The sequence below is a fragment of the Quercus lobata genome, chromosome 8, assembly GCF_001633185.2.
Source record: "Quercus lobata isolate SW786 chromosome 8, ValleyOak3.0 Primary Assembly, whole genome shotgun sequence".
NCBI classification, from domain to species: Eukaryota; Viridiplantae; Streptophyta; class Magnoliopsida; order Fagales; family Fagaceae; genus Quercus; species Quercus lobata.
The window spans coordinates 28,864,061-28,878,083 of NC_044911.1; the positions used below are offsets into that span (position 1 = coordinate 28,864,061).

At 35.3% G+C, this 14,023-nt stretch overlaps 2 protein-coding genes, 1 non-coding gene and 1 pseudogene across 5 annotated transcripts; 2 read left to right on the forward strand and 2 right to left on the reverse strand.

Annotated features, from left to right (window-relative positions):
- Positions 1 to 295: 295 nt before the first annotated feature.
- Positions 296 to 376, forward strand: TRNAL-CAG. The gene has a single exon. It is a non-coding gene; the product is annotated as a tRNA-Leu (tRNA).
- Positions 377 to 999: 623 nt separating this feature from the next.
- LOC115955598 (cytochrome b561 and DOMON domain-containing protein At2g04850) lies at positions 1,000 to 2,421 on the reverse strand. The gene has a single exon (XM_031073788.1). It carries the CDS (start codon positions 2,297 to 2,299, stop codon positions 1,100 to 1,102), a length of 1,200 nt encoding a protein of 399 aa, XP_030929648.1. The 5' UTR covers positions 2,300 to 2,421; the 3' UTR covers positions 1,000 to 1,099.
- A 3,621-nt stretch (positions 2,422 to 6,042) lies between these two features.
- Positions 6,043 to 12,284, forward strand: LOC115955599 (N-acetyltransferase 9-like protein). 3 transcript variants are annotated; one of them, XM_031073789.1, is made up of 6 exons: positions 6,045 to 6,372; positions 6,569 to 6,640; positions 6,848 to 6,950; positions 10,031 to 10,163; positions 11,293 to 11,331; positions 12,037 to 12,284. In XM_031073789.1, the coding sequence occupies exons 1-6, from the start codon at positions 6,189 to 6,191 to the stop codon at positions 12,115 to 12,117; spliced, it is 612 nt and encodes a 203-aa protein (XP_030929649.1). In that variant the 5' UTR covers positions 6,045 to 6,188; the 3' UTR covers positions 12,118 to 12,284. The 3 variants fall into 3 exon arrangements, with proteins under 3 accessions (XP_030929651.1, XP_030929649.1, XP_030929650.1); XM_031073790.1 differs by having other exon boundaries at positions 6,125 to 6,372; positions 6,863 to 6,950; positions 12,037 to 12,262; XM_031073791.1 differs by lacking the exon at positions 11,293 to 11,331 and having other exon boundaries at positions 6,043 to 6,372.
- LOC115955600 lies at positions 12,056 to 13,464 on the reverse strand (annotated as a pseudogene).
- Between the last annotated feature and the right edge of the window lie 559 nt (positions 13,465 to 14,023).

Sequence of the window (14,023 nt, forward strand, 5' to 3'; positions counted from 1 at the left end):
GGATGGATTACTAGAAGACAGTTGCAGCAGCCAATAGACATATGGTGAAGTTTTGTCCACGGCTAAGGCTAAGCCCATATTGGTAGGGGGTACGTAGCCAATTAATTAGACAATAAATTTTGTTTATAGCGATTGAAGAATTAATGAGTAGAGATATTTCAGACAAAGCTTTATATGCCTTCAGATAACAATTTAGATATTGATACCCAACATTTGTTAATCTCTTCATCTGTTCTTTATGTTGCTATCTATTATTGTATAGATTAATTATTTATTTGACCCAAGCTTCAACAAAGTCAAGATGGCCGAGTTGGTCTAAGGCGCCAGTTTCAGGTACTGGTCCGAAAGGGCATGGGTTCGAATCCCATTCTTGACATCTGTATTTTTATTACTAGTATTAGAAACAAAATATTGTTTTGTTTAAACCAACATCGCTTTGATAGTTTTTATCTTCGAATCAAGGCGATTATTATAGAAGAAGATAATCATGAATTGGGACCAATCTTGTTTTGTTTGTGAGAAATCCCACCGCAACTTTATAAGCAAAAGAAGAAAATTTTGAAATTGTAAAGAAGTTCATACATTTCTGTTGGTGCAATATACAAAAGAAACAGAATAAAAATTTTACAATAAATTTATTTGAGGAATATCAACAACACAATTGGACTTGGACTGACTCACATGAGAAATATCTCCTCCTTTTAGCTTTCTCTTTGATTGGCTCATTTTCTTGTACATTATTACATTCTAATCCAATATATATATCTTCGTGCTCATAAATTAATATATACTCATGAATTGGGACCAGTCTCACTTCTTATTAATATGGAATTCCAAATTTGAACACACTAACTCCTCATTTATCGCATTGATTAAACTCCAATATCTTTTTATTAAATTTTCCAACTTACCATTTAATTAATTTGTTAAAATATTATTTTACTATTAAAATTCTACAGCAATTCCCAAATTACCAAATCTGCTAGGTGACAGTATAAATTTGCAATTTAACAAGAATTCCAACTCTGTATTGAATAAATTTGGATAAACATGGGCAATATTGCAACACTAAGAAACAATATTGTTTTAACCTGTAATCTCAACTGTGGATTCCACTCCCTTTATCAGATCCCCCAATTAGTCCTTCTCTCCTCAGCTTCTCTTCCTTCGATTTCCTACAGAAAATGACCCAAGAATTTACCTCCAAAGCTATACACACACCAAGCAAGGTAGAGAGGCCCAAACAGTAGCCCAACTTAGCATAAGACCTGCCTGCTCCCATTACTTCAAATCCTTGAAAAACATTCACAACCCCAAGAATCACACAAGAATATCCAACAAAATGGTGGTAAGATTTCCAATACTTCCTAAACTTGTTTGTAGTTTTAGGCCTAAACAATAGTGCAAGTGTTTGTAGCGCTCCTAAGCAAAATGCTGCAAACCCAAGTTTCCTGTGAAGTCCATATTCCACACCAGGTGACAGCTCCCCAAGCCTAATTCCAATTGCAAATCCAACAGTTCCTAGGAAAAATGCAAACAATTGCATGCCTGCATGAGCATAAAACCATGCAGGGCCTAGTGCCTGAATGTGCCTAAGGTAGCGTGCTGTCACGGCTCCAATAGGCAATATAAGGCCCCATGAGATTGCATTTATGATACCATGCACGGTTTTGAGTGTTTTGATGTTGTCATGTTGGGCAGTAGCTGAGCCTGAGAGGACATCTATAGTGGCAAAGGAGGAAAGGTCGTTAGAGGTAGTGGGATGAATGGTTGGTGAGTAGCCTTGGACATAGAGTCCACGGTTCCACACATGGTTGATCTTTGTTTTATTTGGTACAAGTTTGAATGTGGCATAGATTTGGATTGTGGCACCATTGTGAACTGTGGCCATTTTGCCACCATATAAGGTGGCAGAGGAAGAGAGGAGGTGGACGTCAAGGGGCCGAGAAAGGAGTGGGTTCTTTTGGAGCTTTACAGTTGGGTCTAGGATGTATGGCAGTAGGACAATTTGGCCGGAATTTGGGTCTGGAAAGGCGATTAAGGCACGGGTTCCGGTCATCTCAGGGGAACTAGGATTGATGCCCCATCCAACCCAGCCTGAGGGTGAAATGAAGGTACCAAAGAAAACAAGGTCTAAAGTGGCATTGTGGGGGTGGAAGGTCCATGCTATAGAGGCTTGTTGGGTAGGGAGTGTCGTGCATTTTTGGAAAGTTTTGGTGGCAGTGGTGGTGGTGCAATGGGCAGAAAATGCAACATGAAGGTTAGAGGATAGGAGGAGGAGGAAGAGGAAGAAAACCATGGTGATGGTAGCTAGAAGAGTGGTGAGGAGTAGAAGTGGCTTGAATGGGGTGGGTTGCTTTTGTTAACATTTATGAGTTTGGTAATGATATTTTTGTGAGGAAAGGAGAGTGATGGGTCATTATGGCTATTATGCATTTTATGAGAATAAAGTGTGTGTGTGTGTGTGCTTATCTTTGAAGTAAAGGCAGTACTTAGTGTTTGTTTGGTGGAAATAGGAATGAAAGTTTTGTGTTGTAATCGATTTTAAGTAGTGGGTACATAATGTGGTTATACAATGATGTGATTATACATGGGTTTGTCCTTTGCGCTCCTGCTTATTAAAGACTAAAGAGATGTAACTTTCTATATTTTTGTTGGCTAAAATGGGTAGTGGAAGATTCTCAATATATTGTGCTTCGCTTTGAAGCTAAGTTACCGATGGTGAGTAAAATAGTGCAAGTCTTGATTCTATAGTGGGGGTAGCTCTCACCAATGGGATTATGTCTATGAACATTTGCAGTGATAGATGCCCAGTTAGGAACTCTTACCAATTACCGCACACTGCTTAACTTGTACTTACTAATATTTCCTTATCTTATAATTTTCATGGTAATTAACTTCTTGTTGCAGTTAATTTGTATGCCGGTTTTAACCTCAGCTCAAGTATAATCATTTTATGATAAATTTGTTTTAAGCTCGTCTTAGTTATAGTGATATAATAATAAACCTTTATTGGAGCACTGAATGGGTGCCAAGGGATGCCCAACTCTAATTATTTTTGAAGGAACAATGATCACATGTAACCAACATATTTTGGTTACAACTTACAAATGGATTAATTTATATGTTTTATCTTATTATTTAAATTAAATAACGGGTTTTATATTGATCCAGGTTGAGGAAAGATGTTCAAAACGCTTTTAAATAAATTAGTTGTGCCAGCGTTGGCTCAAATGATAGATGCAATGAAAGGTAATTCTCAAAGTGTGTATAATCTATAGTTAGAGAAGAATTAATTACGTAAAATTTCTTTGCACTACATCAGCTAGAACAGAGGGGAGTTGCGTTAATTTGTTTTGGCAAAAAATACTTTTTAGAATGATCTAGAATATATTTATATTCTTCAGCTTGCTTATAATTTCGTTAATATATATTAACCTCTTCACATGTTCTATGCGCTTATCAAGATGGGCTTTTTCTTTTCTTTTAATTTTATTTTATAGTAATAAAAATAACATTTTTAAGTTGTTACTGTACATGAATAATTATAGTTTAAGACTGCAAGTATAAAATGTGTCTTAATGACATTAGGGTTTTTTGGTGTGCAACTATATAGGCATACATAATCCCTAAGTGTGTAAAGCTCTCCGAATATACGTTTCATTTAGAAAATAAAGAACCACACACACTCTCATTAGCACTCTCAAATCTCAAGGTTCCATCACATGAGCTCTGAGTCCTGGCCTACGAACAAAGAGTAGAATACCCTATTTGTGGTTTCTATCCACTAGGAAGCCATTGGAGATTGTGGTGGCTGTCGAGGTTTGTGGGAAGAGCTATGGTAGACTTGTTTTTGCTACACTAAGGGTTTTGGTTAGGATTTAATAGTAAACCCAAGTGATATGAATTGAAACTCTTAGAGTATGTTTGGTAGTTGTTTTTTATCTATGTATCATACAATACAGACAATTTTACAATATGATACAATTCATGAGCACTTACAATACATTGATATGATACGAAATTTTTTACGCACGATATGATATGTATCGCACAATACATAATATGTATTGTGTATTGTACAATACAGACAACTATGCTCACATCAATGTGTGAAATAGTCAAGGGTGCAAATAGTTTATTGGATTTTTCTTTTTTTTTTTAATCCAAAAGGCGGAGTGCTCCTAAAAGACTTTCATAAAATAAGGAACTAAGTTGGCCTACAAACCAATGGTTACAAACTCTCCTTTTATATATATATATATATATATATATATATATATATATATTTTTTTTTTTAAATGTAAATTTTGACAAATCCATCGTTAGATTGCACTTTCTTAATAAATCTTCTATGTTTGTAAAATTTCAAAAAAAAATAAAAAATCTATATTTATGTCATTAATCAAATGTTTTGTTTTCAAGTTTTTAGTCTTAGGGTGCATTTGGCTCAAAATTAAAAAGCCAGCTTATTTTATTATTTAGCTTATTTTTACTACTATTCATGGGCTCCATTACACTTTTTGGTACTATTCATGGGTCTCACTATATTATTTTAGCTAACTTTTACCTTTATCTACAGTACTTTTAGCAAAAAGTTTTCAGTTTCAGCAAAAAGTTTTCAGTTTCAACAAAATAAACGGATTCCAAACAAACTCTTAAATTATGCATAAAAATAAGTTTATGGATCAAATAATAAATAATATCTAATTTGAATGAAATTGGACATGCATGTTGAGAACATAAATAATATGCAATCTAACGAGTAGATTTTTAAAATATGTAAATATGATAATTTTTTAGTGGGACTTTGTATCCATTGCCTACAAAGTTTGCAGGCAAACTTTGTTCTATAATAATTTTTCTAAAGTTTGAAAAGTGTTTGGTTTGACGAAAATTGATTTTAGGAAAATATTTTACGCATTTGTGGGTGTTTGGGGCGACTAAAAATGTAAGTCAATCCGGTTGATTGTAAAATAATTGCATTTATGACGAAAATTGATTTATGCTTTTATATTTTATAAAACTTTTTCCACATCACCCAAAACTCATCAACAAAACTTCTACCCACCATTGTCAGCCACCCAATCACCACCCCTACTAATTAATGTCTCCAATCTCAAGTTGCCAACCACCGCTATTGCTAGACTCCGCCACCGCTAGTTGCGGATCTCCACAACCATTGGTTGTTGGCCGTCGGTTTTCTGTAGCATTTTTTTCAACACAACCAAATATTTGAAAATATTTTCGGGAATATAATGCAACCAAATACTTGAAAATTTTTCACTTGAAATTAGTTTGTGGTCCAAAACTATTTTCTGTCAAACCAACCATAGCTAGAGTAAAAAAGAGAGGGTAAAATACAGTTAACACCCTTGAGATTTTAACTAATGCTAATTAAGTCCAAAACTTTTTAAATTTGACAAACTTAGTCCTAAACTCAACTTGGATCTTAAATCGTTACTTATTTTTCTCATCTCTCTCATTGTGATTTGGGACCAAGTTGATTGGTTTTGGATTTGGCTGACATTAGTCCAAACCTCCACCACCATTGGTTGTCGATCGCCGGTTTTCCACATCATTTTTCTAAACACAATCAAATACTTGAAAATATTTTCATTTGAAATTATTTTTTGGTCCAAAAATATTTTGTCAAACCAAACATAACTAGAGTTAAAAAAAAAAGGGTAAGATATAGTTAATACCTTTGAGATTTGAACTAATTCCAGCCTTTTTAAAAGTGACAAACTTGGTCATAAACCCAATTTGGAACCTAAACCGTTACTCATTTACCTCTTTTTTCTCATTGTGACTAGAGACTTAAGGGCCTGTATGGTTGTGTTGTTTAAACATCAATTTTCGTTGTTTAAACAACAGAACACGTATTTCTACAATATTTTTTCACCTATATATATTTTCATAATATTTAAACAATGTTACTAGAACAACGTTATCAAATAGTCGCTTAAGTTGGTTGGTTCGAAACTCCCGTATTTAAAAAAGAAAAAGAAAAAGAAAGTGTTAAAAAGGTAGCGTCGTTCTGAAACGGCAGTCGTTTTGAGGAGAACAAAACAGTAGCGAAGAGGCAACAGAGTGAAGATTGGCGTTCAGATAAATCTGTGTGGGAGACAAAGAGTTAGACAGAGAGAGCAGTCAGTGTGGGGGAGTGTTAGATAACAAGAAAAAAAATGGAGAAAAAGAGAGTGAGTTTGGAAGGAAAGAAGGTGATAATGGTACCGTACATGGAGGCACACGTCCCAAAGTACCATGAGTGGATGCAACACCCGGCTCTCCTTCAAGCCACTGCCTCTGAGCCCCTCACCCTTCAACAGGAGTTCCAGATGCAGCTCACCTGGACCCAAGACCCTAACAGTTCTCTCTCTCTCTCTCTCTTTCGTGTGTGCGTCATATTTGATCTTTCTGTGCACCGACTCAATTTTTTGATGAATGATTAAGGTTTTGGATATGGGTTTTCTAAATTTTTCAGCTGGGTTTGTTCAGTTTTGATTGTACATGCATATATGTATCTGCTTGTGACACCAACTAATATTGGAGGTGGGTTTTGCAGAGCAGACTTTCATTGTATTGGATAGGGAGATGGTTGTTGGAGAGTTCATTCATGGAGATCCCCATGTTGAAGGTCAGTTAATCAATTACCCGTAGTTCGTTTGCTGAGAAAATTGCGGTCGGAAAAAAAAAAAAAAAAAAAAAACTGCAGGATACTAGGTCTTTTTAAATAAACAGAATTAATTTGGCTTCCCATATACAAATATAGTAAAATTCACTTGAACTCTAAGTAGCTTGTTTCCATGATAGTCTCTATTAATCTATTATAAGGGATTGACAGCATGCCCTTTTCCAGCCATGGTCGGTGATGTGAACTTATACATGAACAACTTCGATGATCCCAATATGGCAGAGATTGAGATAATGATAGCTGAACCCAAAAGGTACACTTACCCTTACTTTTGGGGATAAACTTTCAAATGAGCTCTAGCTCTACTGACACCTCCTCCACTTATAAGTTTTAGGTGGAGGCTGAGGTATTGGGCTCAAGACCCATCAGGTGTGTGTAACTTACCAATTAACATAAGTTAACAAAAATTCTGATGATAAACAGATTTTCATTTAGTGGTGGAGGATTGTGTGATTGCCAAATGCCTCTTTTCATTATTTTTTATTTCATTTATATGCATATTAACAACGCTTTTGCTGGGATTTGGGTTTCATTCATTTTCCTTATTGTTTTTGCTTCATATTCAATTTTACAAAAGGGAAGCTGTGAATATAACATATGCATATAATGAATTGAGGAATGCAGCTAGTGGAGTGTGCTTTTATATGCACGAACTTCATATATATGTAGTTAGTGTGTGTGTTTTTCATGATGAGCTTGGGGTTATGCATATGGATTTCATATGCATATAGTTATATGAACTTCATTCACACATCCTATTCTACTTATTAGAGAAAAAAAGGGAGGGGTGGGGGGTAAATTACACCAACCTCCCTTGAGGTTTCAAGAAATGACACTGCCTTGAAACTATTGAAAAATAGTACTCAACCCCTTGAGGTTTGTGATGAAGTTAATAGATAAGTCCTTTCACTCTGACGCCATTACTTAAGCAGAATAGTTCAAAAAATGATTCCTACTCAAACTAACTTTACTCTGTAACCCTTAAACTATTCTTACTCCTAGGATTCTCTCTCTTCTATTTCAACCCCACTATGCACTTAAAAAGTTGTTGGTTCAGTCTTAATTATAAGTGTGCATTTGGCATTAGCTTATTTAGCTTTTTGTTGAAAGTGTGTTAAAGTATACTTATACCTTGAAAAAGTGAGAAAAAGTAAGGTTTTAAAAAGTTGTACATAAAAGCTAAAAACTAGTAAGTAAGCTGGACACAAACAGACACTAAGTTTAACTAGAATGAGAGCAATCTGGTAATTTTCAGATTTTCTGGAACTCGCTGTCTGTCATTGGCTGTAGGAAAGGACCATGAGTATTATTCAAAGTTTTGAGTCTTCTTTTTTTAATATTTGGTTTGTTTCCTTTGTTATTAAGATCCTAATCTTTGTAGTAATAGGTTATTTAAGTCTCCTAGTCTTTCGACCAGAAAAAGGTTTAGAAATAGGCTTTATAAAGTCTTTTTTGTAGTCAATAAGACTCATAGAGTTCTTGAATTTAATAAAATTCGAGCAATATATTTTAAGCTATGAGTGTGTGATTGCCTAGGGTTTATCTTTCTTTGTTTTTAATTCAACTATTCATTGTTTTAACCCTAAGAAGCCATCAAATTTCTTCAAAATCCAATCTTTTTATTACCTAAGTCTAACCCTACCTAAACCCTTAGACATCAAAGTGTATTCAAGAAGCCTTCAAGATCTCATCAAGAACAGTGGTGATTCCTAAAGATTCTACATCAAAATTGGTAGCAGAGCCAATTAAGTCCTCTATCCTGTATCAGTTTGGTATCAAAGCCCACTTTAATTGTTTGTATTGCGTCAGTTTGGTATTAGAGCTGGTTTTTCCATGACGTATCCACACCATGGGAGATAATATACTAGTGGATTTACTTGCTAGAATGGTAGAACAGCTAAAGTGCCACAAAAGGAAGTTGGAAAGCCACAACAGGATGCTGACAAATCAGAATAACTTTCTAGGATGGTAGAACAGCTAGAGGAGCAAGTAGTAGACTCTAAATGGCAAGTTCAAGAGTCAGACAATATTCAAAAAATCCTAGACAGCCGGAAAACAAGCAAAAGAACCTAATGAGCTAGCTGAAGCGCCTAGACAACTTGAAGATGAGTCAAAACAAGCGATTTGAAAGTTTAATGGAGGAAAGTTTTGAAACTCTTGAATGCGGAAAAATAATTCGAAAAACCAGCTACTATTCAACTATTGTTGTGCCAAATACATCTTAGCAAGCCACACATATTTTTCTATAACAAGCTAAAGCTAAAACAAAGGAAGATATCATCATGAAAGAAGAGATGAAAGAGATGGAGAAGCTTTTTCCAATACTTCAACATGTTCATAAAAAGTAAGGATGTGTCACTTGCAATGATGGTTCCCATTATTAAATTGTAATTCCTAAAATGTTTAATCCCACTAGAGAAAAAGATGTTCCACTGTCATCATGATTTTAAGGAACAAAGAAAAGAAAGGAAACTCAAATTCAGCCCTTTTATCATATGTCAAGGATGCTAGTGATTTTATAATTGGTTGCAATTATTGAAGGGCAAAATGGTGATTTCATTAATAAGGTAAAGGTAAGATAGAACCCTTACTTTAACCAAAGGCAAGTTTGTCCCCCCACCCCCTATTAAAAAAAAAAAAAAAAAAAAAGAGTCTAATGTCCTGACAAAGTTAGGTCAAACATTCGTTTTAATGTTGAATGTCAGTTATCTAATAGTTGGAGGGCGTGTTTTTTCTTAATTCCTCAAGGGAGGTTGGTGTGAGGACATTTTTATAGTCCTTAACTTCCCTTCAGTGATTATCACTATTTGTGTTAGAGATTTAATAATCATGATCGTAGTTATTATCTTGTCTTTGCAAGTCAAATTCTCAAGGTTTTAGAAACACAAATGTCATCCAAGTATATTTAGATCCAGTCTTATGATCATAGCAGATACAGCTATAGATGAGGTAGCAGAATTTGCTATATTAGCCTTTTGGGCCATTGGCTGGCTCCAAAATATCATCACTTCAAATTTGTGTTTTGGATTGACCCTTCTACATTAACCCAGACCAGATCATCAACTAGTGATTTAACAAATCATCTACTTTAAAATATATTTGTCAATTAATCTGTGGCCAGTGCATTAGGAAAGTCTGATTATTGACACTCCATTTTGAATGTTTTGACTGAAATGAATGCTAACCTTCATCTTGCTCAATTTTCTTTTGGATTGGCTGTGAACTTTATAAACTCCTTTACCTATTAAAAAAGGGGAAAAAGCTCAATTACTTTCCTATACTATAATATAGTTCTCAAGCTTATATCTTATCATTTTGCTCTTGCTAGCATAGTCGTGGGAAAGGACTTGGAAAGGAATCTGTCTTGTTAATGATGGCCTTTGCAGTTGAGAGCTTAGGGATACACATCTTCCGCGCTAAAATTGGGGAATCAAATGGAGCATCTCTTACCTTGTTCCGGAAATTGGTCTCTCTCTCTCTCTCTCTCTCTGAAGCATGCTTTTAATTATATATCTACACATTCTTGCAATGCTGGCCATTCGTTTGAACAAAATTTCCCTTGTTCTTGCCTACATATGAATTGGTACACATGTACTTATGGTTGATATCAGTTTGGTGTTGAGAGCATTTTTTGCACTGAACCAGTGCTGTTGGTTTTGCAATATTTGGGAACAACATTGAACTGCTAGGAAGGACAACCGGACTGGGCTGACTGTACTTCAGTTGGTTCAAAAGAAGATAGTTTTCACTCATATCAACTGCCACCACTACCACTGAAATAGGGAAAAAAGAAAAAGAAAAAAAAAAAAGAGAGAGAGGGGGGGGGGAGAGAGAGAGAGAGAGAGAGAGAGAGAGGGTACAGCAAAGTCAGAGTAATGTATGTTACCTTGAGCCAAAGCTAACATCCCATAGAGAAGCAGAAGCGCAAGACCTATCATTACAATTCTCAAACCCCTGATTTGGCACTTGAAGTAACGTCCATGTTGGCTTGTACTCTATTTAATATGAAATTTAGCTCATTGTACTCCCTTGACGTTCATTTGAGAGTGAGAGAGAGAGAGGCTTAACGTCCATGTTGGTGGGGGAGGAAGGGTTGTGATGCTAGGAGAAATTAGAAGTAAGATTAAGGTTTTGGAATGTTAATATATAAGGTCTATGCCGGCACCTGTGTGGGGTCAAACCAAGGACTCTTGATTAGGATACTGGTGACAGAACCACTGATATAGGAGAAGGTACTCATGAATGGGCCTCCCTCTCACTTTGTAGGGAGGATGCATATATCCCATGCATGAGATAATTATTGAGGATATAAGTGCTATGGTTATAAAATTACATATATATCAGTTGGTGTTGGCATAAAGAATTCCAGTAATGATACCAAAAACTGATTTTTAGAACCAATACCCAAAAAAGGCCAAAACCAAAAATTCTGATAGGTTTTTTTTTTTTAACATTTTTTTTAAACACCCATATGTACTTACATGGTCTGCATTTTATCCCTCCTCACCCCCAACACCTTTCTTGTTTGTGTGCACGACAGATGACACTTGCATTTACGCTTTGTCCTTAACTAAACTCAATTGTGATTGGTGTAGGGATTCGAAGAGGCTTCTTATAGTGAAATCTTTAAAGAGGTAATATTTTCGATCCTTACAAACACCAGTACACATAGCTGTGCAGTTGTGTAATTGTATTGGCTTATAAAGAAGTTAAATAGACTACAACCAGATCATTTATATCACCAAGTGTTTATGCATGCATTTTTTGTCATTGGCTTATGAAGAAATAGAAGCTTCTTGATTCTTGATATTAATGTGAGGAAATATTCTTCCCCCAGCATCAACCTTGTAATGGTGCAGGCCTGGTAACAATGGAATTCCTACACAGTTGAGCTTACGGATTATTTGGCTGCTCCAGCCCGTTTAGTATATAATTCTTAGTAATTTTATGACATGTAAGTTTGGTAAATAGTTCAGGATCCTGTTATCTAATGGGTTGGGTCTATCTAATCAGATGAAATCAGCTTAATTGGATTATTTTGACATTTAATTTTTATCAAATTATACTGGAAAAAAAATTGTCCAAACTGGTTGATTGACAGTTACCAGGAAAGTTGTCAAATATTGAACTGGATCTATGTGGTTATGTTCTTTTCATTGTTCTAATGGGGAATAAGACTTCTATAATTATGAACAGGTTGAGCTGTAAGTTTTTGCTGAACTAGTTGCCTTATTTTTCATAAGCATCCAAGATAGCAAAATTTTACATTGGCGGAATATAGCTTCAACTGTCCTCTTCATAATCCTGCCACTTAGCGTATATTGTTCCTTATTTGACAGGTGACTTTGGAGTTACAAGTAACAAAGCCCAAGCATGAGGAGCTCCTGCATTTGCTGGGTAATGTAGTTACTCATGCATAACTTTATCTGTGTAGACCAAGCAAGTATATTGGATTAACTATGGTTTGAGGATGTACTTACTCATGAGATGGCATTTCACTTGAATGTAGGGGTTATGAACTAAAGAAAGATATTTTGATAGATTATTTTTGCTAGATTTGTAATTCCTGATCTTTTGGCCCTTTTCATTCTTTTTTGTATAGACCAAGTAAGTTTATTGGATAAACTGAGCTTGTAAAAATCTTTGCAAAATGTGGAGCATCCATGGGTAAGAATATTTGCAAGTAGTTGATGGTGAGATGTAGTAGAATGGAGCCAGTTACATTAAAGTAGACGTCACTGAAAATTCTTATATATGCAGTCTACATTAACGATCATGTGAAAGCATGTAATGTTGGTAAACATATTCATAGGAAAATTAAAGTATTGAAGGAGGCAAACTTGAGGACAGCCATTCTAGAGTCTAATTTTTGTTTCTACCTTGAAAGAAAATCTAGAATACCTACCGATTGAATGTTGGGGCCTGATGTTGGATGCATCTGAGGGATACTGTTTACAACTGAACTTCCAGCTTGCCAGACGTGATTAACAGTTGTTCCATTGTTTAGTGGGCCCACAACACCAAAAATAGTCATTTCATTTTTGGCATATGTTGCTGAGATGATTGAAACCCGGAAGCTAAGAGCTGCTTGTTTCATTGAAGGGTTGTAACTGGTTATTGGTGTTGTATAAGCTGACATTAGTCCCATTAGCATTGAGAAAAGCAACAATAGCCTGCGATCCAATCATGCTTGTTCCAGTTGGATTGATTGCCCATGCAATCCATCCTGTAGAAGTTTGAGTTGCTCTGTAAGCAATCTGAATGCTTCTGGTGGATGGAATGTAGTTCTAGTGCGGATGGCTCTGTAATATTGGAAGGTCAATGCAGGAAATGAGTACTTGGTTAGTTGAAAAGGTGTAGTTTGAGCAAGTTTGAGCAGAGGAAATGTAGACTAGAGAGATGAGAATGCAAATTATCAGGATGGGTGTTGAGGTCAATGCCATGGGATATTGATGAATATCTAGGAGCTTAGGATTACAATGATATTCTGCTAGGGAAGAGGGTTTGAGGATTTGGAGTAAACTGTTGGGTCAAATAAGCTTTAATGCTGAAATATTTTCCAAAGAGCTTGAATGGAAACAAGAAATTTTTATCAAATTTAGACAAGCATTCGATCCTTGATTTTGTAAAAGCTAGCGGCTGTTTTGATAAAAGCGTAAAAGGGTTTTTCTCCTTTTTAATAGAAGAGTGTAAAATATGGTTGGAGTGTGAACTTTTGTGAATTTTTGCAATCTCAGTGTGAACTTAATGAATTGAAGTAGAATAGTCATGAGAGTTGTCTTCATTATAGCATCATGAATTCTTCATTGACATTTCTCCTATGTTGTAACTGATTTTTTCCAACCCAACACCAATTCAACAATAAAGCCTAGTCCTAAAAAGTGGGCATAATTGTTTGATAAACCGACAAGGGATTAATGGGAACTTATAGGTGAAATGAAATACAAGTTTTTTGCATTAGACATAGTCTTTTCTTTTTTCATAGACATAGTCTTTTTGAAACGTCGAAGTAGCATTTATTTATATATTAATCTTTAAACTTTGTTCTTCACAAGAACAACATGTGCTAGGTGCGTGTCTATGAAGCCAAAACAAAAAGATAAGATAAGAATACAGAACGAAATATGTAATAGAAAGCTAGTGAGTTTTAGCAAAAAAAAAATAGAAAGCTAGTGAGACAACCTATTAATAATTTAAAAAAAAAGGTCTTGTGGAGTAGAGCGGAGGAGGTAACTTTTATAGTAATAGACTGAAATCAAATGTGCAGGTAACTAAACTTATTAATTGCACTGTGCTCCAACTCCATCATCCATAGTTATTAAATTC